Source organism: Triturus cristatus, chromosome 3_2, assembly GCF_964204655.1.
Source record: "Triturus cristatus chromosome 3_2, aTriCri1.1, whole genome shotgun sequence".
Classification (NCBI taxonomy): domain Eukaryota; kingdom Metazoa; phylum Chordata; class Amphibia; order Caudata; family Salamandridae; genus Triturus; species Triturus cristatus.
The window spans coordinates 15,993,578-16,020,221 of record NC_140584.1 but is presented as its reverse complement, the minus strand read 5'-3'; the positions used below and the strand labels follow the sequence as shown (position 1 = coordinate 16,020,221).

Below are 26,644 nucleotides of genomic sequence, written 5' to 3'. Positions count from 1 at the left end.
CGCAACATTCTATTTGGAATAACTTTGGCGCCGTTTGACGAATCCTCGCGAAATTTTCAAAATAGGTGGGGCGCTCCGCTCCGCTCCACTCCTACCCTGAAAGTCTCGGGGGGATTCGTCAAGCGGGGGCTGAGAAAAAAGGGGGGTCCCAAAACGCGTTTTCCCCATGCAATTTTCCATAGGGACCTTTAGTCCAAGGAACAGCCCGAACGGCTGAACAGAATTACTTGAAATTTGGCAGAGAGGTAGTCCTCAGCTCAGGGATGTGCCTTTTGCATATATGGAGTCAATCTGTTCAGTAGTTCCTGAGAAAATTGCAGTTAAAAGCACATACATATCTACAGCCACGCACCGTGCGCGCACCGTGCGAGCACCCTAACGTGCACGAGCGTAATTCTGATTGGTGGTTACATGTTAGTCAACGTTCGAATCGGTCGAAATCAGGAAGTGTCGGCCGCCATTTTGTTTGTTTTCAGTGCGAGAGTGAAAAAGGAAGGTGGCGAACGTGAAAAGGGGGCAGGGTAGAGAGTTCCTGACCCCCTAGCCTTTGTCAGGGGGTCTCTGAAGGACCCCGAAGGCCGAAAAAAACATTTAAATTTTTTTTTTTTTAAATCTCGGGGGTGCGCTCACGGTGAAAAACCAAAAACAAAAAAGAAAAATGTTAATTTTTTTTTAATACGTAGTTTATTGTAAAATAAATATATTAAAAAAAGAATTATACATACATAACTTAGCATTTAAAAAACCGTGCAAATTCACTGAAAAAACCATAGGTTTCACACACGTTATAGTTAGGAATTAGCATTTAAAAAACCTTGCAAATTCACTTAAAAAACCATAAGTTTCACACATGTTATAGTTAGGTGGATATTTCTCTCGTAAAAAACCAATGAAATTCCCCCGTTTCAGTTAGTTCAGATAACTATAACTCGCGCGGCCGCCACTCTATCACAAGGATGATGTCATCAGTGATGTCATGAGTGATGCCACTGAGCATGTCATGAGTGATGTAATATGTGACGTCATCAGCAGTGGATTGCGGTCGCGCGAGTTATAGTTATCTGAACTAACTATAACCGGGGAATTTCATTGGTTTTTTATGAGAGAAATATCCACCTAACTATAACATCTGTGAAACCTATGGTTTTTTAAGTGAATTTATATATATATATATATATATACACACTGAAAAAACATAGGTTTCAGGCATGTTATAGTTAGAAATTAGCATTTAAAAAAACCTTAGAAATTCACTGAAAAAACCATAGGTTTCAGGCACGTTATAGTTAGTCATTTGCATTTAAAAAACCTTTGAAATTCACTGAAAAAACCATAGGTTTCAGGCATGTTATAGTTAGAAATTAGCATTTAAAAAACCTTAGAAATTCACTGAAAAAACCAGAGGTTTTAGGGAAAGTTATAGTTTGAAAATTTCACGAAGATTCGTCAACCGGGAAAAGAAAAAACGCTTTTCCTATGGAAACTAGGTCCTAACTATAACTACCCACTGGCGACCGCCAGTAGGTAATATATTTATATATATATATATATATATATATTCAGTGAAAAAACCATAGGTTTCACACATGTTATAGTTAGCTGGACATTTTACTGATAAAAAACCAATGAAATTCCCCCGTTATAGTTAGTGCAGGCAACTATAACTCACGCGACCGCAATCCTCTGCTGATGCTAATACTGTATTTAGACACTTATTTGCCCATGTCTTCTTTCATTAAATTTTAGCTATACATATATTACAAATATTTTCTTTTCATAAAGACACATATGTCATCAGCAGAGGATTGCGGTCGCGTGAGTTATAGTTGCCTGCACTAACTATAACGGGGGAATTTCATTGGTTTTTTATCAGTAAAATGTCCAGCTAACTATAACATGTGTGAAACCTATGTTTTTTTCACTGAATTTGCAAGGTTTTTTAAATGCTAATTCCTAACTATAACGTGTGTGAAACCTATGGTTTTTTCAGTGAATTTGTACGTTTTTTTAAATGCTAAGTTACTTTACGCCATTCGTGGCGTGCGCGCCCACTTAACGCAGTTCGTTCCGTGCGCGCACGGTGCGCTTCGCGCACCGCGCGCCCACTTTACGCAGTTAGTGCCGTGCACGCACGGTGGGCACGCGGTGCGCTACGCGCACCGCGTGCCCACGTTACGCTAGATGGGCCATGTACGCACGATGCACTTCGCGCACCGTGCGCACATGGAGGACATATGATGCGCTTCGTTGTGAAAGGTAATATTTTTATTTTTCACATGAGCTATATGCCGTGCACAAATGTTGCCATTCGGGCACCATTTGCACATGGGGTGGGGAGAGTATGGATATTTTTTTTTTTTATTCATTTTTACCGTACGCGTACGGTAAGCGTAATCGGCGAAATTATCGAAAAAATTAAAATTCCGTTTTTGGCCTTGGGGGATCTTTGAGGACTCCCTCAACATGGCTAGGTGCTTAGGAGCTGTCTAAACAGCCCCTTTACATGTTTTTGGCCTTTGTTTTTTAACCCCCTCTCAGAGTGCGAGAGAGAAAATGGCGGCCGCCACTTCCTGGTTACGACCGATTCGAATGTTTACTAAGATCTAACAGCCAATCAGATTCGCGCTCGCGCACGGCACCGTACGCGTACGGTAAGCTTACCGTAAGCGCACCGTAAGCTGCCACAGATATATATATTGATTTAAATGCTATTTTCTCAGGAACTAATGAACAGATTTACACCAGACCTACAAAAGGCACTTCCTTGACCTGAGGACTACCTCTCTGCCAAATTTCAAGTAACTCTGTTCAGCCGTTCGGGCTGTAGCTGTGTCTAAAGGGCCTTTGGAAAAATGCATGGGAAAAACGCGTTTTGGGACCCCCCTTTTTTCTCAGCCCATGCTTGACGAATCCCCCGAGACTTTTAGGGTAGGAGCGGAGCGTAGCGCCCCACCTATTTTGAAAATTTCGCGAGGATTCGTCGACCGGCGCCAAAGTTGTACCAAATAGAATGTTGCGGTTTTCCTATGGAAACAGGGTCCTAACTATAACTACCTACTGGCAACCGCCAGTAGGTAATATATATATATATATATATATATATATATATATATATATATATATATATATACACAGATTCCGGAAGTGCGGAGCTTCTGTTACGACGGTCCTGGATGGGCTCCGGTGGCCCCAAACATTCCAAACACACCTTTCCGATAATCGCGAAAAGAAATCCAGGACACCCAGGAATGCTGTTCACCAAGTTTTTAATCCAGGCAAGTGATAGCCTTCACCAACGCGTTTCGCAATAAGCTTGTTCACGGTGAACAAGCTTATTGCGAAACGCGTTGGTGAAGGCTATCACTTGCCTGGATTAAAAACTTGGTGAACAGCATTCCTGGGTGTCCTGGATTTCTTTTCGCGATTATCGGAAAGGTGTGTTTGGAATATATATATATATATATATATATATATATATATATATATATATATATATATATATATAAGGTAATTTATATAGGGAGGTTGTGAAATTCATTAAATAATGTGTTTATGTGATAATAACATACAATGAATTATATTTTCATTTTCAATATGTCGAAAAAGTAATGGTGTTTAACTTACAGCACTTTTGTACAGTGGGAAAAAGGCCCAAAGCCGAAACACGTCCTGTGTTCTATCTCGGTACAATAAACTAACCGAGTTTCATCTTCGTTCGAGTGCAGTCCCTTCATTTTCCAGTTGGCGGTGAAGTTTTGAGCCCAATGTTTATCCAAGGACCTGCACCCACTCCCGAGTGCTTTAGCGACTTTTGGTGGAATCGAGCTTTGAAACTGTCGTCGCATTACAGCACAGCTGCCCTGCATCTAAGTTGAAGAATACGCAAGCAACTGAGAGCGGTGAGTCAAAGAACACACTAGTCTGTATCTTCGTGTTATTGTTAATAGTTGAAGGTATTATCGATGAATATCGGATATAATTACACAGCTGGAGTGGTTCGAAGGTGTTTTCAGAATTCATTTGTGAAAAGTGCTGAGTTTCCAGACATAACATATTTTTTTCGATGCATCCCGCTGTGAGGCAGAAGCCGATGTGTTCAAATGCACTTCGATGCAGCGTACAGAACGGGACTTTGGGAATGGCATGCAAGGTTCTCTATGGACACAATTTAACAAATTAGAGCGTCTGTTTGAACGTGAACTCCACTAGTGGTGGGAAGCCATCTCATTGCAGAATTATATTGAGTTTAAACGCATACCACGTGGATTACGGATTTACACAATCCCATCCTATGAGAATCCGGATCCGGCTCTTCTCGATGAGTGGTCAGCATACACCACAGACGTCACAGTGGGTATGCTGAAAATACTCATTAAATTTGAATGGAGCGACTGTGAGAAATGTTTGAAGGAAATCGATGAATTGGAAGCTCTGGTTGCCCAAAATCAAGATAGCAACACCAAAGATGAACTGCGCGAAAACATGAAAAAAAGTCTTATCAGTTATGAGGAGAAAATCAAACTGAGAAAACATACAACGTTTAACAGAGATGCTAGAGATTACAAACAGGGCAGGATTTTAACCTTCGCACGAAAGTTTGATGGTCCGCGAAGGCCGTTTTAAAAATTCAGCCTTTAAGACAGCAGACCCAAAGGATACTTCCGAATCCAATGTGAGCACGGATGCGGAACAATCTGGAGATGATGGTTCAGACAATGCATCTGCCTTGCCTGCAAGAAGCCGTTTTTTCGAGGAATTCCAGCTTATGCGGGATTCAAGACAACGGGGAGGACGTGGCAAGCCCCCAGAGCAAAAACGCCAAGACGCTGCAGGAAATCGAGAAGGGGTGGCTACAACAAGTCAAAACCAAGGCATCGCAGGCCAAACCCGCAGCAAGAGGGGGTCCAGGAGATAGCACCAGTTGAAGATTTGACAATTGTTAATCTTACAACCAAAAAATTGACTAAAGACGAACAGACTGTGCTTAAAAAAGGACTTACCTTCTGTCCAACTAAGGAATTTGAATACACCCAAACACGCATTGATCTCTACCAGTTCACCAGAAAATTAAAGCTTCATAAATACTTCAAATTGAAAGGTCTACACCAGCAGGCTACTGACCATGCATCTATAGCAATCTCTAGTTCCCGATCTGAAAATTCAACAGATATCTTAACAGGTGATGATCTATCGACATTACAAATCATGGCCAGTCAACAAGTTGACAATACACAAGATGTTATCCCAGATGTTTCCAACATTGTCAGTCTTGGTATAGAACAAAAATCTGTGAAAACACATTTCAGACCAAAATCTATATATATAACGATGACTCCTTTTGACACCATTGATACCTTCGAGGAATCATTCAAGAAAGACTTAATGAAATTACAAATAAACAAGCCTGGTAACACACGTGCAAATTTAACTATAGGAGAGAAAACAGCGTTACAACGAATTCATAATGATCCTAATCTTATCTACAAACCCTCGGATAAAGGAGGCAATATAGTACTCATGACACGAGAATATTATGTACAGGAGGCATTACGACAACTTTTTGATGTGAAGTGTTCTATTAGGATAACAAAAGATGAATATGTGGACAGCATCAAAAACTATCATGCACTTATCCAGAAATGGGCAGATAAGCACATGCTCAACGATAATGAATTACATTTTTTGACATGTCCACATCCTGTCACTCCAACATTTTATCACCTGTCAAAAATTCATAAGGATGCCCTCCCACCACCTGGACGTCCTATTGTATCCTCTAAAGGCAGTTTAACAGAATCAATGTCTCAATATATTGATTTCTTTTTGGCAGAGTTTGTAAGGATGTTGCCATCGTACATCCGCGATACCACTCATGTCATTAGGAACATTATGGACATTTCTTGGGAACCTGATATGTTGATGATTGTTCTCGATGTTACGAGTTTATATACCTGTATCGAACACACGAATGGCCTACGGGCCTTACGGTATTTTTTAAAGGGAAGATCTTTAATGTTTACAGAACATAATGAAATGTTGATTGAATTCATATGGTTCTGTCTAACTAATAACATCTTTTTATTTAATAAACAACATTACCGTCAGATACAAGGTACAGCCATGGTCACCTGCTTCGCCCCCAGCTATGCAAACTTGTTCGTAGGCTGGTGGGAGAAGCAGGTGGCCTGGGCTGAAAAATACAATCATTGGGTTAGATGCATAACAGGATGGTATAGATATATAGATGATCTATTTATACTATGGAAGGGCTCCCAAACTGCTGCTGAGAGTTACATTGCAGAATTAAATAAAAATTAATTGAATCTAGATTTTAGCGGACACTTCAGTACCACAGAAGTTGCTTTCTAGATTTAAAAGTCTTCGTTAGGGATGGAATAATCTGCACTTCCCTATTTAGGAAAGAAACTGCAGGCAGTTCCATATTGGAAGCACATAGCAGTCATCAAAAATCTTTCAAGAACAGTATACCTTACGGAGAATTGCTCCGTCTGAAAATAAACTACACCCTAAAAGAAGATTTTAATGTCGAAGCATCAGCAGCAATAGAGAGATTCAAGGTACGAGGTTACTGCCCGGATTTACTGGCCAAAACTCTATCAAGAGTAGAGAGAATTCCTAGACACTGTTTGCTATAGGACAAAGAGAGGTTAAATACTCAAGAGAATGAAACCTTTCAATTCATTACTTATTTTTCGAATGATGCAGGCACCCTAAGAAAAATATTGTGTCGTAACTGGCATATCTTACAAACAGACTTGGTGATAGGGAAAAACCTGCCGGGTTATCCACAAGTGAATTTTAGATGGAGTAGATCATTAAAAGATGTACTTGTCAGAAATCATTATGAACCTATCCCGTATAATCCTAGGATACGTACATTAACTGGTTTCTTCCCCTGTTCTAAATGTAAGGCGTGCAGACAGAGCTCGAAAAGTTTAACATATAGAATACTGGGCATGACACAACCAAAGGCTATAAATACATTTATGACCTGCAACACTCCATTTAGTGTGTACTGTTTGCTATGTCCTTGTGACAAGCTGTACATTGGGAGCACCATATATCCCACTAAACGAAAAATCCTAGAGCTTGCCAGAGCTATAGAGAAAAAAGATGATACCTACCCTGTAGCAAGGCATTTTGCCACATTTCACAAAAGTGATAGAAATTTATTGAAATTTTTCTGTATAGATCATGTTCCTGCCAGTGACCGGGAAGGAAATCGTGAATTGAAATTACGTAGGCTGGAATCTAGGTTCATAATTGATATGCAAACCACTATCCCGAATGGTTTAAACACGGAAGAAGAACTTGCAATTCATTTACGATGAAATCCAGTGATGTCGGATATATCTTTTTTTAAATGATTTGCATATATTATGATTGATATAATGAGGGAATTATAGCAGTTGATTGAGTTGTGCATATATAACACTTTTATTTCCTTGTCCATTCAGGACTTTATATTTATAATTTAAAGGCATTATTGATTAATTTTTCATTGCAAATTTTTGACGCATTTACTAGGATGAAATGTATTATCAAGTACTTCAATACATCATGCCTCACTTTTTATCTCTGCCCATTCAGGGCTCAATTGTGTACAATGAGAGGTAATTTATATAGGGAGGTTGTGAAATTCATTAATTAATGTATTTATGTGATATTAACATACAATGAATTATATTTTCATTTTCAATATGTCAAAAAAGTAGCATTTCCTTCACTGACTAAAGCAGTGTTAAGATGGCGCCTCCCTTTACCATATTATCTGAAGTCCGTTGTTGATGTTGTTGCTGGATGCACCAGAAGCAAAATGTGAATAGCAGGATATAATGGTGTTTAACTTACGGCACTTTTGTACAGTGGGAAAAAGACGCGAAGTCAAAACGTGTCGTGTGTTCTATCTCGGTACAATAAACTAACCGAGTTCCCCATTTCTCCGCTGCCAGAACAATCACGTTCATGGTTTTCAAGATACTCCATTACCTGCTGGATATCTGGAGAGATTGTTGAGATGTTGGCAAGGCATACATCCATTCGCCAGTCGAATGGGCAAGTTTTGCAATCAAACGATGGTTGTACGCATATTGCATAAGTGTAGATAAATGTTATGTTGTAGCTAGCTCCGATAGTAGATAGCGGCAGGCAGCCGAAAAGGTTTTCCGTTTTTTTACAGTATTGATGTAGCTTGGCATAGAGGCGTATTCTGCCGGACATAGTTGTTACCATAGAGAGTGTAGCCATTTCTAGAAGTAGAATTAGTAGTAAGATGGCCGCAAAGACGCTGAGAATTATGGGCACTATTCCTGTTATTCCAGAGATGATCGAAAGAATGTCTGAATGTAGTCTGGTATTAAAAGAAGAACAGTTTGTAAGCGTGTTAGAAGGCTGTAGGAGACCGTGTTAAAAAAGTGTGCCAAACCTTGAATGTGACAAGTATTGAAAATTTTGTAACAATTCACAAAGTGTAATAGGCGGTTCGTATTAAAAAGGGAGTGTATTTTATTTGAAGTTCATGGTATCTGCAGTCGATAAATTTATTTTGCAGAAGTGAGGGAGACTTCTGTTCTGAACAAAAGTGCTTTTAGTTTGTTTTGTTTCTTGAAATGTGTTTTCAAACTAGGAATTGAAGGCCAAGTTGAAGTTTGGGAGTTAGTTTGTGTGGGTGGGAATAGATATTGTCACACGAAGTTACTGTGTTTGAAACAGGACATGCGGTATGCCAGCTCATATTCCATAAGAGTGTATGTTATTGAGAAGCAGATAACTGTCGTTAGAAAGCTGGGTGAATGTTGGTGTGATTGTGGGAGTTGGCGTCCTTTTAAGAAAGGACGCAAGATTGGTGGCTTTAAGCTTAGAAGCGCCGTGTAGTTGGACATTCTTGGATAGTAATGAAGGACTGCCATTGTGGTCGCACTATTCACCTGTGAGAAAAACGTTTGTATGCTCTTTAGAACAGCGATATGTAAATGGAATAAGCCACTGTTCGTGAATAAACGCGCTACCTTATATAATGACATTCAACATGACAAACAACATGTGCACGTAGCAGACTCAATGACACTACATACTGTGGGAACCGTGGCTAGCCATGTATACAAACTAAACATGGCATGGCACCTCTACCTCACTATGCAGAATGCGGGGAGAGATGAGAGCAAAGTATGTGTGGAAGGTGGCAATTAATTCTCGATTATAAAAGTATACAATGCAAAGTCTTGAGGGGATGTGCCGGACAGACTTGAGTATGCAGAGCACAGACATGTACATGTCAACATACACTGATGGTCTTTTGAGTGAAGTGGACAGTGGACGCATCCATGATAGTACAGTCAGTAGGGAAGATTACGGATTGGTAGCGCGTACGTGCCTCTTCCCCCCCCCAAATGTTTAGGGAAGTGGTCTGGCTTGCCGTACACAAGGCTAGCGTAGGGGTATGAATAAAAGGCACGTTTCTTTGGGTGTGGTTCTCTTCCAGATTGGCGAACGTGTCTGTGAGGTCTGCGCAGCTTACACCACCACGAGGCTGACGCTGTGAGCGAAGGTGGGTGCGTGAATGATGCTCTCGGCCTGCTGGTACTCAGAAACCGTCATGGCCACTGTGACGCATATATTCCCCACAGTTCACCTTTCGACACCGCTGTATGTGAAAGAGGGCCAACCACGTGCCGGCGGAAGGTCCTGGGCCGAGGTCTGCGAGCTCGGAAGGCTCCTGAGATTAACGCTGGCTACCGCGACACAGGCACACAGAGCCCAGCCTGAGGCCCAGGAGCGTAGAGTGCTCTGTATAATAGTAACACAGTAGTCCGACAGGTACCGACAGTGGAACGGTATTTTGATACCATAGTGGACGATGTTAGACCTGTATCTGAGAGTGGAGATGAAGGTACTCCCTTCGACGAGCTGCAACCAACTCTGGGTCCCAACAGTGGAACGGTATCTTGATCCCATAATGGATGATGTCCGATATTACCTGCTGCTGAGTTTTCAGAGAACTCCCTCCGTTGAGGTGCATCAGACTCTGTGCTTCCGTAGCTAATTGCTGCACATGATTATTGGGCTTGGTTGACTGCAGTCGGTGGAGTACACCGTGGTACAGCAGGTCGGAACAGTGAAACGGGGTCTTGATTCTATGATTGAGGATGTCAGAAGTTAAAGTCTGTGATGATTTTGGTGTACCCCCTCCGATCAGGTGCAACCAACTCTAGGTCCGAACAGTGGAACGGTGTCTTGATCCCACAATGGACGATGTTAGAACTGCATCTGCGAGTGGAGATAGAGGTACTCCCTTTGACCAGCTGCAACCAACTCTGGGTCCCAACAGTGGGACAGTGTCTTGATCCCATAATGGACGATGTCCGATATTACCTGCTGCTTGGTTTTCACAGAACTTCCTCCGCTGAGGTGCATCACACTCTGTGCTTCCGTAGCTAACTGTTGCACATGATTATTGGGCTTGGTTGACTGTAGTCGCAGGACTACACCGTGGTACAGCAGGTCCGAACAATGAAACGGGGTCTTGATTCTATGATTAAGGATGTCAGAAGTTAAAATCTGTGCACCCCCTCCGATCAGGTGCAAACAACTCCGTGCTTCCAAATCCAACGGCACGTGGCTGTGAGGCGTTAATGACCACTGCCTCTGGCCTACACTGCGGTCAGCAGGGCTCACAATTCAGATCGAGTGGTGATTGTTAAATTACAGAATCCAGTAGGCAACTAACTACAACGTCTATTGAAATATACACAATATCCTTTTAGTATACTTGCTTGAAGAACTTTTTTTAGATGAGTTATAGGTTTAGTACAATGACCAAATTCTTCTTGGTAGTGGAAAAGAACAATGAATAACAGTCTACACTGTGGACAGCAGATATCGCAATTCGAATTGTTTTGATTTATTTATTGCAGAGTTTTTTGTAAGTTATGTTGTTGTATTTTGTGAAGAGGAAGTGCGAAAAAGTATTCATGGATGTCTGTGCTGAGTACTGCCTTCAATTTACACTGCAGACAGCAGTGTTCACAATTCAGATCGAGTTACTATTGTAGATGACGCAGTCCTGTAGGCAAAAGACATTGCTGCAGTGTGCTCTGTTCGCACTACGCATACGCATCATCGCAGGCTCCGCATACGGTTTTTGTTGCTTCGCGTACTGCAAACAGGACAGCTGAAGTCAACCCCATGTGGCTGTGGGCCCTTGCTGACCGCTCTCTCTGGCCTACACTGTAGACAGCAGTGTTCACAATTGCAGATGATGCAGTCCTGTAGGCAGCAGACATTGCTCCTAGTACGGCCCGCCCGCAGCACGGATCATCGCTTGCTCTGCACATGCTGAATGGTTTTGTTGTGGCTATCTGAGTGCACAAGAACTGATGGACCCTTTATGATACAATCTTTTTATGTATTATTTCAGATCTACTGCCTGTATCTCAGTATACCACAAGTTATGGTTCTTTTACGATAGAATCTTTTGTGTATTATTTCACATCTACTGTCCCTACCTTACTGCAGCACAAACTATTGACCCTTTTATTATTGAATCTCTGTGTGTGATCCAATGATTCCTGTTGTAGTTGATGTCAGCGTTTAGGACGTATTTCTTAAAAAAAAAGGCAAAACTGATTTCAACTGCATTAGGAGAGTGTTTACAGCAATCAATAAATGGTTGACCACCCGTGTTTAAGAGTGCGCCGTACTGCGCTATGAATCCCTGCTGGGTGGAATCGATTCTACATAAGATATTACATAAATAAATATAAGGGAGCTGTTAACTTTATTATTTTGTTCCGAGGTGGGGGTCTGTCCTTTAACTGAAGACCCAATAAGAGATGGCAGCTAACACTTGTTTGAAGAGGTGACCCCTTTCACTGGACCTATTTACCTCTCTTATCACAAGTGTCGGGTCCCGCTGTCCCCAAACTAACCGCTCCAACCACCTTTTCAGATCTCTTATCCGTCACCAGCGGCCTCCGCCCATGCGAGAGACATTAAACCTCTGTTTGCACAGAAGGGCCAAGTGTCTGGTGTCAAAGAACGGCTGGTTATACGGGGGCTCGTTCACAGGGCCTCGGCACCCGCTTTGAAGAGAAGTGAGGCAAACACGCCTGCATCCTGCAGCCAGCCAGCCGAGCGTGGTTCGAGTCACTGCGTGCCGAGCTGGAGGCAGCCGCTGCACTACAGAGTAACACTTTTGGCGCGCATGCGCACAATGTAAAGCATCGAGCGCATGCGAGAGTCTGGACAGGTCAGGCAAAAGAAAGTGCGAATGCAGGCAGTCAATCAGATGGAAAATAAAGCATTTGCAAATGCAATAGGACTCGCATTTACGCAAGTTCTATTGCATTGTAAACAAAAATGCGGGTGCCGAAGAAGGCAGGAACGGGAGTGGGTGGGGGGTGGTGGTGGAACAGGGGGAGGCAGGGGAAGAAAAGAGTTGCTGAAGTAAAGGGGCTGATAGCCATGGAAGGATAAAAATAACGTCATGGCAGTAAGGAGGCGGGACTAATACGCTGGCAACCAATGAGAATGCAGCATTTCTGATTTGAGCCAATCAAAAGCATGGGCAGAAAGTGGGTGGAGCTTCCCCCACAATACTGTATATAGCATCTCTCTCCGAGACAGCGCATGTGCTGCCTAGGTGAAACCTAAAAATGAGGGATTTGTTTACCTGGAGCGACACCACATGTCTATGACGTAACACAGGGCCTGGCAGTGTGCACTCGTCGCATACGGATCACGCAGCCAGCACGACCCCATACGTATATGACGTAACGCGCGGCTTGGTACCGCGCACCCGTCGCATACCAAACTAGCAGCTGGCGCGACCGCATACGTATATGATGTTAGGCGGGATGCAGTGCCACAAACCCGTCGGATACTAAATGCGCATTCTTTACGAGTTTAGCAATATGGCGGATAGGATTTGCGTGCTGATGGAGCTTGCTACACTACTGGTAAGGGACTCCAGTTTTCTCCCCCCCCAAAAAAGATATACATACTTGTTTTTGAAGATATAAAACATTACATCATTTTTAAAATTAAAAAAAGGATAATAGAGTTCCGAAATATTACAAAAAAATAGAAAAACTATAGGTTTTATAAATATTAAAAAATGAAATTAACATTTAGAAAACCTTCGAAATTCACTAAAAAAACCATAGGTTTTACAGACGTTATAGTTAGGAATTAGCATTTGAAAAACCTTTGAAATTCACAAAAAAAACATAGGTTACAGGGACGTTATAGTTAGTTGGACATTTGACTCATATAAAACCAGAGAAAATCGCCCGTATTAGTTAGTTGAGCTAACTATAACTCGTGCGCCCATGATGCACTGGTGATGACGTCACATATTACATCACTCAAGACATGACATCACTGATGCCATCTCAAATGACATCAATGATGACTGATGACTGATGACATCACTGATGACATCATCCATGTTATAACCTGATGCACATACTGATGCCCTAATATAAACTTTGATACACGCACTCTAAAATACAGACTACTGTTTTTGAAACCATACACACAGCAATGCCAGATACTACATACCATCCACTATTTCCTAGGTCTACACACACATCCAGTCACTTATACATACAGTTACTCATCAATACAGTACTATAATATGCACTCATACACCTATGCATACAGTCACACTCTGCCACTCATCCATAGAGTTACTCACACATGTAGTCAGTCATGCAAAGAATCAATCATATACCAATTTACTCATGTATATAGTTATACACACCAACTACGCTATTTATACACACACCACATCACTTATTTATGCAGCTACTAACACATACTTACTTTGTTATACATTCACTGATACAATCAGACACTCATTTATACAGCCACTGTTCAAATAACTTACTCTCGTATAGTCATTCATATGCTCCAACACTCACATATACTGCCTTAAAACATATGTAGTTGCTCACACACATACCACTGAGACATTCATTCACTCACCAACACACCCATTCACATATTAACTCACCCATACAGCCCTTCCCAAATGCACTTTTGAATCCATACAACCAGTGAATCACCCACTCAGACATCTATGCACAGAGTCACGCCCTCCCACCCACACAGACACTCAGGCACCCATACAGACAACAGATCAATAACCCATATAGACACTCATGTAGCTACTCACCAACCCATGCAGCCGCTTACACACCAACTGAGAGACTAATACAGACTTTCACACAGTTTAGTCACTAACCCATGCATTCAGTAAGACACGTTCAATCACTCACTTATACAGTCAGTCATGCACCTACTAAATAATCCATTCAGGCACTTGTAAATCCACTCATTCTTCAATACACCTTGGCATAGATATATATGAAAAATATTTGAGATGTCATCAGTGATGTCACTGACCATGTCATGAGTGATGTAATATGTGACGTCATCACCAGGGCATTGCGGGCGCGCAAGTTATAGTTAACTCAACTAACTATAACGGGCGAATTTCTCTGGTTTTATAGGAGTCAAATGTCCAACTAACTATAACGTCCCTGAAACCTATGGTTTTTTAGTGGAAAAAAAAAAATATATATAGATATATATATATATATATATGTATATATATCCACAAACACAGGTAGCCCCAAAGTAGTGTAGCCTCCGACACGTATTAGCTCACATATTTATTGGCGAATTGCAAGCAGGGAGCTAACAATCTCTTTTACATCAAATGCCCAATGGGGCAGGACTTTTAGTACACTCAATGATTCGAGTCCTGATAGCCCATCCGGGCTTTATTTGTGAATGTAATTATTACAATGAATTTTATGATGTATTATATGCAATTTTTCTATACTTGCCATATAATTATGATTCAATATTATCGAACGTGGTGGCATTTTAACGATGTAAATTTATTTTCGAGCAGTCAAGTTTAGCGCATAGGGGTAATATGTCTGTAATGCTTTTTGCCCACAGGGGCTCAAATTGGGCATCAAGGTATTTTACTGAATATATGGTGAATTTCTTTTATCATGAATTTGATATTGAGCATGACTTTTTGTGTGCATAGACTTTCGTAATGATTTTATAAAATTAGGTAATATATTTTACAGTGTTAATATGGCCGCCACAGTTCTATGCGCTATCGTAGTCACGTTGTGGTGATGTAGTCCGCTTTTTACTTCACTGAAATGAATTTAAAAATGGAAGTGTAATTTTGAATCTTTGTAGACTGTGAAGAAGGCGTAAGCCGAAACGCGTTGTGGTGCCATTAAAACTTTCATGCAAGCATATTGGAGTGTTTGTGTTTTCCTACTGATCTGCAGGAAGACGTTTTATAGATTTGGGTTATCCGGTAACCAGAGCCAAACCGCCCATCTGACAGCCTGAAATCCCGACCGGAATTGGTGTTTTTTGATATATATATATATATTCACTGAAAAAAACATAGGTTTCAGGCCCGTTATAGTTAGAAATTAGCATTTAAAAAACCTTAGAAATTCACTGAAAAAAACATTGATTTCATTGACGTTATAGTTAGTTGGACATTTCACTCGTACAAAACCACAGAAAATCCACCGTTATAGTTAGTTCAGCTAACTATAACTCGCGCCCCCGCAATGCACTGCTGATGACATCACATATTACATCATTCATAACATGATCAGTGACATCACTGATGACATCTCAAATAACATCACTGATGACATCTCTGATTACATCATCGAGTGACTGTGTGTTTCTTAGTTTAAATATGTTTTATATATATGCCAAGGTGTATTGAAGAATGAGTTGCTGTATAAGTGTCTGGATGGAGGATTTAATAGCTGCGTGACTGACTGTATATGTGAGTGATTAAATGTGTCTTACTGAATGCATGGGTTAGTGACTAAACTGTGTGAATGTCTGTATCGGTCTGTCTGTTGTTGTGTAAGCTGCTGCATGGGTTGGTCAGCAGCTACATGAGTGTCTATATGGGTTATTGATTGGTTGCCTGAGTATTTGTATGGGAAACTGAGTGTGTGAGTGGGTGGGTGAGGGATGTGTGACTGTGTATAGATGTGTGAGTGGTTGATTCACTGGTGTATGGGTTCAAGAGTGCATGTGTAAACAGCTATATGGGTGGGTGAGTGTGTGTATGGGTGTATTCGTGAGTGAATGGATGTCTCAGTGGTACATGTCCAAGTAACTACATATGTAAAAGGCAGTGTATGTGAGAGTTGGAGTATATAAATGACTATACGTGAGAGTCAGTGATTGTGCGAATGGCTGTATGGATAAGTGTGTACTTGTATCAGTGATTATATAAGAGTGTAAGTATGCATTAGTATCTGTATGAATAAGTGAGGTGGTGTGTGTATAACTGTATAGGTGAGTAAATGGGAGTGTGATCGATTCTTTGCATGACTGATTAGATGTGAGAGTAACTCCATGGATGAGTGCCTGTGTGTGAGTGTCTGTATAGGTGTATGAGTGCATATGATAGTGTTGTATTGATGAGTGACAGCATGCATGAGTGATTGTATGGGTGAATGAGTAGATGTGTGTGTAGACCTAGGAATCAGTGAGTGCGTATGTAGTAACTGTTATTGGTGTGTCGATGGTTTCGAAAAGGGTTGTCTGTATTTTACAGTGGGTGTATCAAAGGTTATATTAGAGTGTGAGGAGGTGCATCAGATTTTCACGTGGATGATGTCATCAGTGATGTCATTTGAGATGTCATGAATGATGTAGTATGTGACATCATCATCAGTGCATTGCGGGGGTGCGAGTTATAGTTAGCTGAACTAACTATAAAGGTGGAATTTCTCTGGTTTTGTACGAGTGAAATGTACAACTAACTATAACGTCAATGAAACCTATGTTTTTTTCAGAGAATTTCTAAGTTTTTTAAAATGCTAATTTCTAACTATAACATGCTTGAAACCTATGTTTTTTTCAGTGAATTTCAAAGGTTTTTTAAATGCTAATTTGTAACTATAACATACCAGTCGCGTTTCCAGAGTGGTGGAGAAAGGTGAGCGTGGCCTCAGAAACACCTCTTAGCAATCCCACTGTGTGGGATTTACTGGAGGTAACAGGGGGAGTAGTTAGCTTTCAACATCAACCTTGGGGGCCAACTATCCCTTTTATTATCACTAGTAAGTCTCACACAGCAGGATTGCTAACTTCTTATATCAGGCCCCTCCTCCCTTCACCACTGTGCAAACGTACCCCCTAGCATGTTGTAAGTTGGGAAATTAAGTCCCCTTGAATCCTGAGGGTGCCTGGGAGCCAACTACCCCACCAGGTACCTCCAGCAATCTGCTTTGGATTTTGGAAGCGAGAGCAGGAAACCACCTCTCGCTTCCAAAATCCAAACCAGTGTTTGCTATGACAAAGCGGGAGCCACACACAAGTACCAGCATGCCAATGATCGGATATGTACTGGAGGTGCACCGGAAATACTTAAACAGACTGCATGCAATGATAACGCTGTCAGTTGCACCCGATGTCACTCTCTGAAGAAGGAGCCGAAGTCCTCTGAAACGCGTAAGAGACCTTTTAATCTGGAGGTGTATTGCCGGTTTTGATCATTAAAGGCTTTTGAGAAGCACGCAACTGTCTTGGAGGCGTCCTTGCTTCAGGGCAATTTTTGTGGTATAGATATATATATATATATATATATATATATATATATATAGTTATATGCCAAACATGCACATTGAATGAAAACGTATGTAGCCTATATGATTAAACAGGTACAGGTTGGTTCTATAGCTAAGAATATTATCTGTTACCTACAGGCTCCGGAATTTAATCCTTTCATTTAACATTTTAGAACTAGAAAGAGCCATAGCTTTAAATTAGAATTGAAGCCCCTTTGATTTAGAAAAAAAATACACATTTCTTGTTGAGTAAAATCCCAAAGTGGTACAGAGTGGTAATGCTTACTTTCCCTGAGGTAATTGAGGTGAGAGAGCAGGACTTCAGTGTTGTAAAGAGATGTGGTCCGCAGCAAATCCTCCTTGTTCAGTTTACAGAGTTCTTTGCCATCCATGTTCTGGAAAAGGGAGGGATCGATTTCCATTAGTCCGTATTCCTTGATAGCCCACTCCAACCACTGGTGTACGTGTTCTTGGCTCCACAAGGTAGGATCTGACAGAAGAAATCATAACTTAGTGTTTGTGTGTAACCATGTCATGACAGTGTACCACCTGCTATCTTCCAAACCATGACACCATACCACCAGCTACCATTTAAACCCACCTCCCTCTAAGCCTGATCAGTGTGTGGCACATTCAGTATTACTGCAGACGTAGATGATTAAACAATATTTTGTACAAGTCCAGGAGTACTATTAGTGAGTGAATAAGTTATGAAGTCCCTTGGATAGTAAATTAACAGCAATTTACAAGGGGAGTGTTTAGGGTTTGACTTCCAAGTTACGATTCTATATCAGATGTGTCAATGATTTTGACCGCAATTCCATTTGCATACCATTGAAAAGTTACCAGCACCACAAAGGAAGTGGTAACTCACTCAAAAAAGGGAGGGAGGCCCATTTTGGAAAGGGTCACATTAGGACTCCTTCCCCTTTCTGAATGTTAAAAACAAAGGTTTGTTGGAGAGTAGGCAGTGGTCCATGGGACAGCTATGAACCTTCAAACAAACTTTATTTTAAAAAAGTATCCATTTCTATCTAAACACAACTTCATTTTCATTAAGGAAGCATGCTGAATTAAAAAATAAGTTTACTTTAACGGCAATCACAGACATGGTGGTCTGCTGACTGTAGCAGCTCCCATTCGTGTTATCCGCAATTTGTGTCTCGCTTCATTAATATTCGTGAGGTAGGTCAGATTATCACCCTCTCTGAACGGTAATTTTGTGAACCAACCAACTAGCAGGGCTACGGAATTATGCAACTGGGAAGCACCCAAATTATGTCAAGAAAAGGAAAATTATGCAGCATAATACAGCACTTTTTGTGACGGTATTATTTTATGATTTTGTCATTTTTGTTACATATATGGGCACTGTCTGGGCTAAGGTTTCATCTCATTAGTATCAGCATAACACGCACAGGAAAAAGCAACAGAAAGGTGCCAGTCAAACGTTGTGAATAACTTTCCACTCCACTGCAAGAAGCATTGCAGAGTATTTAGTAACTTTTGAGTCTTTCATCCATATGAACTAGAAACAAGCATTAATGTGGTAAAATCTGCAGCAGATAATGGATTATGTGGCAAATGGGGCAAATCCATAAATGTGTAGAAAACATCACTGCCGAACAGGTGCATAATTGCAATGGCCTTGCCTTTTAGTACACAGGTTCACAAAATAAGAATCGATTTGCAAAAAGTTGAAGCACATTTCGCGACGGATTATTTGTACATCTTGCCCTATATTCATTAATTTGCACAACGCTTTACTTTCATTGGCAAAGTTTTCAAAGGTGACATTTTTGAAACACCATGTTTAGTTAGTTATTTATTTTTGAAATTTCTAGTAAAATTATGTTTTGTGGTTAAGGGCTTTTGCTGTAAAAAAACTTTTTGGAGATAAACACTTTTGTTTACAGTGGGTTTTAGCATGAACTTTTTTCTCTAAAACCTATTCCGCATGATGTGTGTGTGGGGGGGCAGATTCAGTAATACTCTGACCTGGATATAAAGCAGCATTCCTTTGAATACATCTTTAATTGTTCTGAAAATGCCTTTTCTAACCACCAACCTTGGACCTCTGGTCAACATGACTCATTTCTGCTTCTAAGTTGAAATTGCCTCATAAAGAAGAGAATACAGGATTGTATATGGTAATTCTTTTTAGTTATATTCAATTTAGAGAAGCAAGAATCGGTCATATTTAGCAGACCAGACAGCAATACTGTATTACAACCAAATCTGTAGCATAGGAATCTCAAATGCCACTTTGAAGAAATCATTTGCCCTCTTCCCCTCAATTGAAACACCTACTACTCACAATACACCATCACTCCAACTGGTGAGACGCTAGTGTCTGAAGGAAGACTACTCCAATCCACAAGTTCCACAAAGCCCTCAACAACATCGGACCCAAATACCTCAACGAGAGAGTATCCTTTGACGTACCCAAGAGGAACCTCCGCTCTTCCGACCTCACCCTGGCAGAAGTCCTCCGCTACCGCAGAAACAAAACCGAAGGGACAGCCTTCTCCTACATCGCAGCCAAGACCTGGAACAAGCTCCCTGGGAACATCAGACGCTCCCCGACCCTGCACACGTTCAGGAAGGACCTCAAGACCTGGCTCTTTGACTGATCCGGAGCCGCTCCCCCCCACAGCACCTTGAGACCCTCACGGGTGAGTAGCGTGCTATATAAACCCCTGATTGATTGATGGTGCCTTCATTATTCCTTCTGCTTGGTCCCCTTCATTCACCTCCCCTGATACATCCTTTCCATCTCTTCTGGAACCCCTACTATGAGGTAAACACAGGGTGATATAAAGCACTCTACAAAGAATGAACATGGCAAAACATAATGAGAAATGACACTAACAAATACAAATTCAATACTATTTACTTAGTCCTGGGGTAACTGATCCTAACCCCTCTAGTGGATGTGAACTCAGTAGGATAAGAAGGTTATCAATATAAAGGACTATTTCATCTTTACACTGAAGTCAAAAGGTATGACGTTCTGTAAATGGTGCTTAACAAGAATCTTCCATTAAGTTACAGAATTGCAAGTCCGAGAAGCATTCTCTTCATAATGCAGTGATCCTCATCCACTAAGATTTGCATGCTACATCATCGCCTCATCATACTCCGCATTGAGTGGGGTGTTCAATATCGAACAGGCTTCATGTTGATCTTTTTTTTTTTAGATCTTTTTGGTATGAAAATCAAAGGACCTCAAGGTTGAGGTACCTTGAGACCTGTATTTTTTGGTTTTTAGAGCGTGAGTGGACATCTTTAGCCTTCCTCTTGAGAAAGGCAATGGCAGTGAGAGAGGTACTAGATGACTGCATGACAAACTATGATGAGCGCTATCTCATTGTACAAAAAAAATGGGAGTCTGTAACTTTCGGTGCCCCGGCAAGATCAGAGCTGTGGAAAAACCAATGAGAAGGAGGGAACATACTATTTGACGTTGAGATTAACTGGTAGAGAATTAACGCAACATAACAGAACACAGATTGAAATAGAATTGGTTCTAAGGTTTCTTTAACATTTGTGAGTTAGAGGGTGCAAAAGATATTGCAATAATGTAATTCCTGCTCAACTTCCAGCTATGCTCATAACACACCTGATTGTGAGTCCAGTGGAGAGGGTTATGTGACATTACAATGCATGCCATCACCCCGCATGCCGTTGCAACGCCAAACTTTTCCCCGACTTGCTGTTGGGGGAGCCATGGAAGTTGGAATAGATTAATTTTCTATTCCAACTCCAGTGTGTGCAACAGTAGGAAAGGTGTTGGAGTTCAATCCAACACCTTCTACCCACTGCTACACACATCTTTCATTGCAACGGCATGCGGGGGAAATGCATGCGTCGTAACGGTTGCGGTGTAAAGGCTGTTTCCCGAGGAGAGTAATTCCACAAAGGGTGCAAATCTGCCCGTGCACAGATGGTCTGGTATTGCTGAAACTCAACTAGCAGTGGCTAGTCTCACTCTTCCTTCATCAGCCATCTGATTCCTTCCTTTTTTTGTTTATTTGGAAAATGACACAATGCTACTGGTTCATTGACCTTGTGTTCACTTTCAAATGTTTCCTCTTGTCCACACTTAAATGCCAAACAACTCTCACACATAGAACATCTTCACAAGATTACCAGACACCAATTTTACATCCTCAAACTATAAAGGAAACCCGATAGGATTGGCTCTTCTTTCACGTTAACTCCTGCAACTTCTAACTCACTACCTTCCTTATCAGCTACCTAGATTATGAACCATTAGTTCAACACACAACTGCCCCGATCCTTCATCACTCGGTTAAGTGCTAAACTATTCTCAAATTTCCACATGCGCTGCAAGGCCGTTCTAATGGCAATACAGAGCTCAAAAATCGGTTGACATAACTTAGCATGCTATTTTACTATCTTAGTGCTACCAACTGTGTCTGACAAAACACTCCACACTGAAGTTCAATCTAACTTCACAACTCTTTTCCTGCTACAGCCCAGTGCAAGCTAAGGGTGTTAGTATAAGAGCAAACAAAGGGGGAAACAATAAGGAGATGAACGAATTGCTTGAATTAATCTCCACTGGTAAATACTCTGGCCACAGTCCAGTCCATCGTTGAGATGATGATGATCATGAGCCAGCCATATACAAATCAGCTTGGTCCTAACCCAAACAGAACAGTCCAGCCCGAACTGCCAGGTAGGTCTCCTCTGAGAGGGAACACAGGCTACACCTGATGATTTTCGTCTTATTTGGGTGACAGTTATGCCCAGATGTGGAATCCGTGCTCACTGTTCCAAAGGACTCAAGCTATGCCTCAATGACGAGGACAATGTAGACTGAAACAAGTCTGGGGTTGCTTGTGTTTCCATCTGGAGGAGACATGTCCTGGCATTTTGGGCCGGACTGTTCTATTGGGGCAGAATCAAGACATATTTTTATATGACAGGTGTCTGTCTAGAGTGGCATAGTCCTTGACAAATAGTGGACTAGATTGCAGTCCAGAGCGATTACTGGTAGCAGAAAATAATTCAAGCATTCGCTCCATCACCTTCTTATTTGTTGCAACGAGAGCAGAAACTGTAACCACAAATTTATTTAATCCATAAAGAAAGAAAAAATATTTGAAATTGATTGAAAGCAACGGTTACACAATTACTTGCAAGAAATTGCATTCACTGTTTATTTAAGAAGCACAGAGAAAGAATAATGCTTTGTCTACAAAGTGGGCAAATGTAATCAAAAATCCCTATTGCATTCACAATCATTATACAATGTATATAGTAAATTCATATAAACAAAAAGTGTATAAAAGTTACCTTGATAAAAAAAACAAAGAGAGTAGCAAACTGTAAAACCGATATAACCGAAAAAGACCCAATGCATCAAAATACAACATAAACTGATAACCACCTCGACTCGAATGCCCATTGTCTATGAACAAGCTCAATTGATACACAGGGATCATTATTCATCAGAAAATAAACGGTTCTATGGGCAAGATTATGATGAGAGAATTCATAATTTACCCTGGGTCTTCACAGCTGTGGTGAACAGGATCAATGGTTTGCATAATTTAATTTATATTCTCTACTTCATTTTGTCATACAGGTGATATTTCATTTTGATGAACTTCCTTACATATGATAAGCACTGAGTGTCAGATGTTCTAAGATGAGGAATAGGGGTCTCCTAATTGCGATTTTCTGTGAATCGCAATCTGAAAATTGCTATTAACAATGTATGAAACTTATTGAGTTTTAATTAGCGATCCCTAGTGGGTCACAAATTGACCTACCGCATGAATGTTAATGAGGTAGTTCGCAGTTTTTGACCAATTAGGAATGACAGCCATCACTGGGATTGTGGCCTGCTGGGGTCAGCAGACCACCATGTCTGTGATTGCTTTTAAATAAAGCCATTTTTTTTCTTTAAATGTAAGGAAAATGTGATGTATTTCAAAAGTAAAAAAAGTAAGTTTACATTTTTTTTTAAGAGTAATCAGTACTCTGCTGGATCACTGCCTGCTCTTATAAACTTTTTTTTACTTTCTCAAAGGGGAAGGGGTCTCATGGGGACCCCTTCCCATTTGAGAAGTGGATACTACATATTTGGATTTGTGGTAAAATATTAATGTTTTCCAACCAGAACTCCGTCACAAAACATGAATACATATTATTGTGAATTGCCATTTGGAAAGGACACCCTAAACAGGTCTTTCCAATCACCGAATTGCCAACATAAATTGTGATTCAGTAACAACTTACTGGTCACAATTTGCCATTGGTACAATTTTAAAAGCATTTTTGCGGTTGCAGGCGGCCTGATTCTGCAAATCGGGCCATTTGCTTTGTACAAATAGCCCTAGTTTTCTGAAAAATTGAATGCAAATATGACAGGAAAAATCAGAAAAGAGACACATGGCAGAAAAAGAGCACAATAAAACAAGGGGTAAAATGGACAGGAATAATGAAAAAGGGGAAGAGGTATTAAGGTAATGCTTGGGGTGAGTGTTTGTGTAGAGGTGGGGGTGGGGGTATTGGAGTGTATGAAAGAGTGAGGCACCATGATGGTTAGAAGTAGAAGGAATAGGGTATATGCAAGGTAGAGGTTCTAGAACATAGTATTTATGTAGTAGGGCATATGTGGGGGTAGAGGTGCCAGGGCGTATGGATAGTAAGAGATAACATGCTATGGATAGGCATAGAGGTGCTAAGGGATATAAGCAAGGTAGATGTACTAGGCTAGGGAAGTGGCGTAGCCGCGTAGGGAGGCACTGGAAGAAGTAGAAGTGTGTAGTAAGGAAGTGCAGTAGTGGTTATAGGTAGATGTAGAGGTACTAGTCATAGAAAGGGGTTCTAGGGTCTAGCTAGGGGTAGATCTGATAAGGTTTAAGTATGGGTAGATGTAAAATGGTTTAGGTTGGAGCACTGGTGCTAGGTCATAGTAAGGACAGAAGATCTAGGATAGTGTAGAACTAGAGGTATTATGGTACGAAGAGTGAACAGGGATAAGAAAAAATAGAAGCAAAGGTGAATGTGCAAAGAACTGGCTGGGGTAAACAAAGGGGCATGCAGAGAGAAAAGTAGAAAATGGTGTGTGTCAACTTCAAATAAAAAAAAGATGCTGAACAAGGAGGTGGATGAAAAGAGGTAGGTGGGGGAATGTCCCCAATAAAACGGAAACAAGCAAAATATGTGGCCCACGGGAAAAAGAACGGCTGGAAATATTTACGACATAAAGGTCATTCACCATTTAGATGTTGCCAAGCTCAAAATCCTCAGAATATAAAATAGAGGAAATCGGTAAGTGTGACAACTTTTTGAAGAGCAGGCTTCGTTAAGCACACTTATCTCCAGAACCACTTATAAGCAATATATTTATTTGCTGTTGGGCAGATCAGCAAGAATGGCTCAGTTTGCCACGAAGCTCACATATTGAAACAGTGGCTCAGAAAATGCAGTTTTCTGTGGACATTGGCCTTTTCATATGTATTTTTTTCATTTTTTTTTGTTTGTTTCATTTATCATTTTAAAACGTAACACGAAGGTCATGGCTGGTAAAAATGGAGAGACACGGTGAGTACATTAGGTCAACTAGATGTTAGCGACAAATTACAACAATCGTAATCAATCAGGGTAAGTGTACCATTACGTCCACAATGCACTTACTTACAGTAGAGATATAAATTAGGGCACATAAGGTAGGAGAGCTACAATATCTCATTCTTGCATGTACGGCAATATAACAGTCAAGTGCGGAGGGCTGCAAGACCTGGCGCTTCAGAATAAGGACCCGGTGCCTAAAGGAATATAGATGGTGGTAGAAAAGGTAATACTTAGGTGCCGATTCCGATCCGTTAAAAATATTTCCCGTAAGAATCGTATCCGGATTTTTTTACGTACGAAACGTACAAGTCCCGTACAAACTGGCAAGTACGATTCGTTTGTTAAAAAATCCATACGAATCGCATTGGGAAAATTCCCCGACACGTCTTCGGGTCGGAAAAAGTGTCCGACACATCCCCGGACAGTTTTACGTATGAATTGGGAAACTGAAGTCCGAGCGCGCAAGTACGATCCGTCCCGTCCGTCCGAATGCACAACTGTATGGAAAAAACACCGTACGGAGCGAACTCCCATAGCAACCATGGAGACGTCCAAACATGTGCCCGCATACGCGCCGAACACCCCCAGCCCACCCCCCCAGCCCACCCCCCCAAGTATGGTGTGTACCCCCACCCCCCCATGTACGCGCCGTACCCCCAGCCCCCCCATGTCCGCGCCGTACCCCCACCCACCATATGTACGGTGTGTACCCCCACCCCCCATAGGGGGTACGCACCGTACATACGGGGGTGGGGGTACGGCGCAGACATGGGGGGTGCTGGGGTACGGCGCGGACATGGGGGGGTGCTGGGGTACGGCGCAGACATGGGGGGGTGCTGGGGTACGGCACAGACATGGGGGGGTTGCTGGGGTACAGCACGGACATGGGGGGGGTGCTGGGGTACGGTGCAGACATGGGGGGGCTGGGGGTACAGTGCGGACGTGTAGGGATGGGGGTACGGTGCGTACCGGGCCCCCTTTTCGCCGTGCATCGTGGCATACTTTGCTTTTCCAGCACTTTTTGGGTCCCATAAAAATATTGCCGTGCGAAGTGCTGTGGGTACGAATCGTACTTGCTGGTCCGTAAAATGCTGCCTGACTCTGTGCGAATGTCGCGTACGCGGTGTCCCGGATCGGAATTGTGGGTATATTTTAGCCGGTCGGTGTTTTTTAAGATTCGTACGGAAATGGTGTTTCTGTACGAATCGTACTTGCGGGTTTGTAAGGTGGTTTTCCCGGGTACGAGTCGGATGGAGAAAACGCTCCGTCCGACGATTCGTACCCGGTTTTTCCAGGATCGGAATCGGCCCCCAAATGTTTGTTTGGATTAGGCTATGGAGATGTGTGCGTAGGTGCAGTATGAGCCA

At 41.6% G+C, this 26,644-nt stretch overlaps 1 protein-coding gene across 3 annotated transcripts in view; it reads right to left on the bottom strand.

Moving 5' to 3' along the window:
- The window catches only part of FLI1 (Fli-1 proto-oncogene, ETS transcription factor), a 555,431-nt gene that overhangs the window by 145,724 nt on the left and 383,063 nt on the right, over positions 1 to 26,644 (bottom strand). For all 3 annotated transcript variants that reach the window (XM_085647183.1, XM_085647185.1, XM_085647184.1), the window contains exon 4: positions 17,950 to 18,153. In XM_085647183.1, coding sequence (XP_085503309.1) covers positions 17,950 to 18,153 — 204 coding nt within the window. The remainder of the gene's footprint in view (positions 1 to 17,949; positions 18,154 to 26,644) is intronic.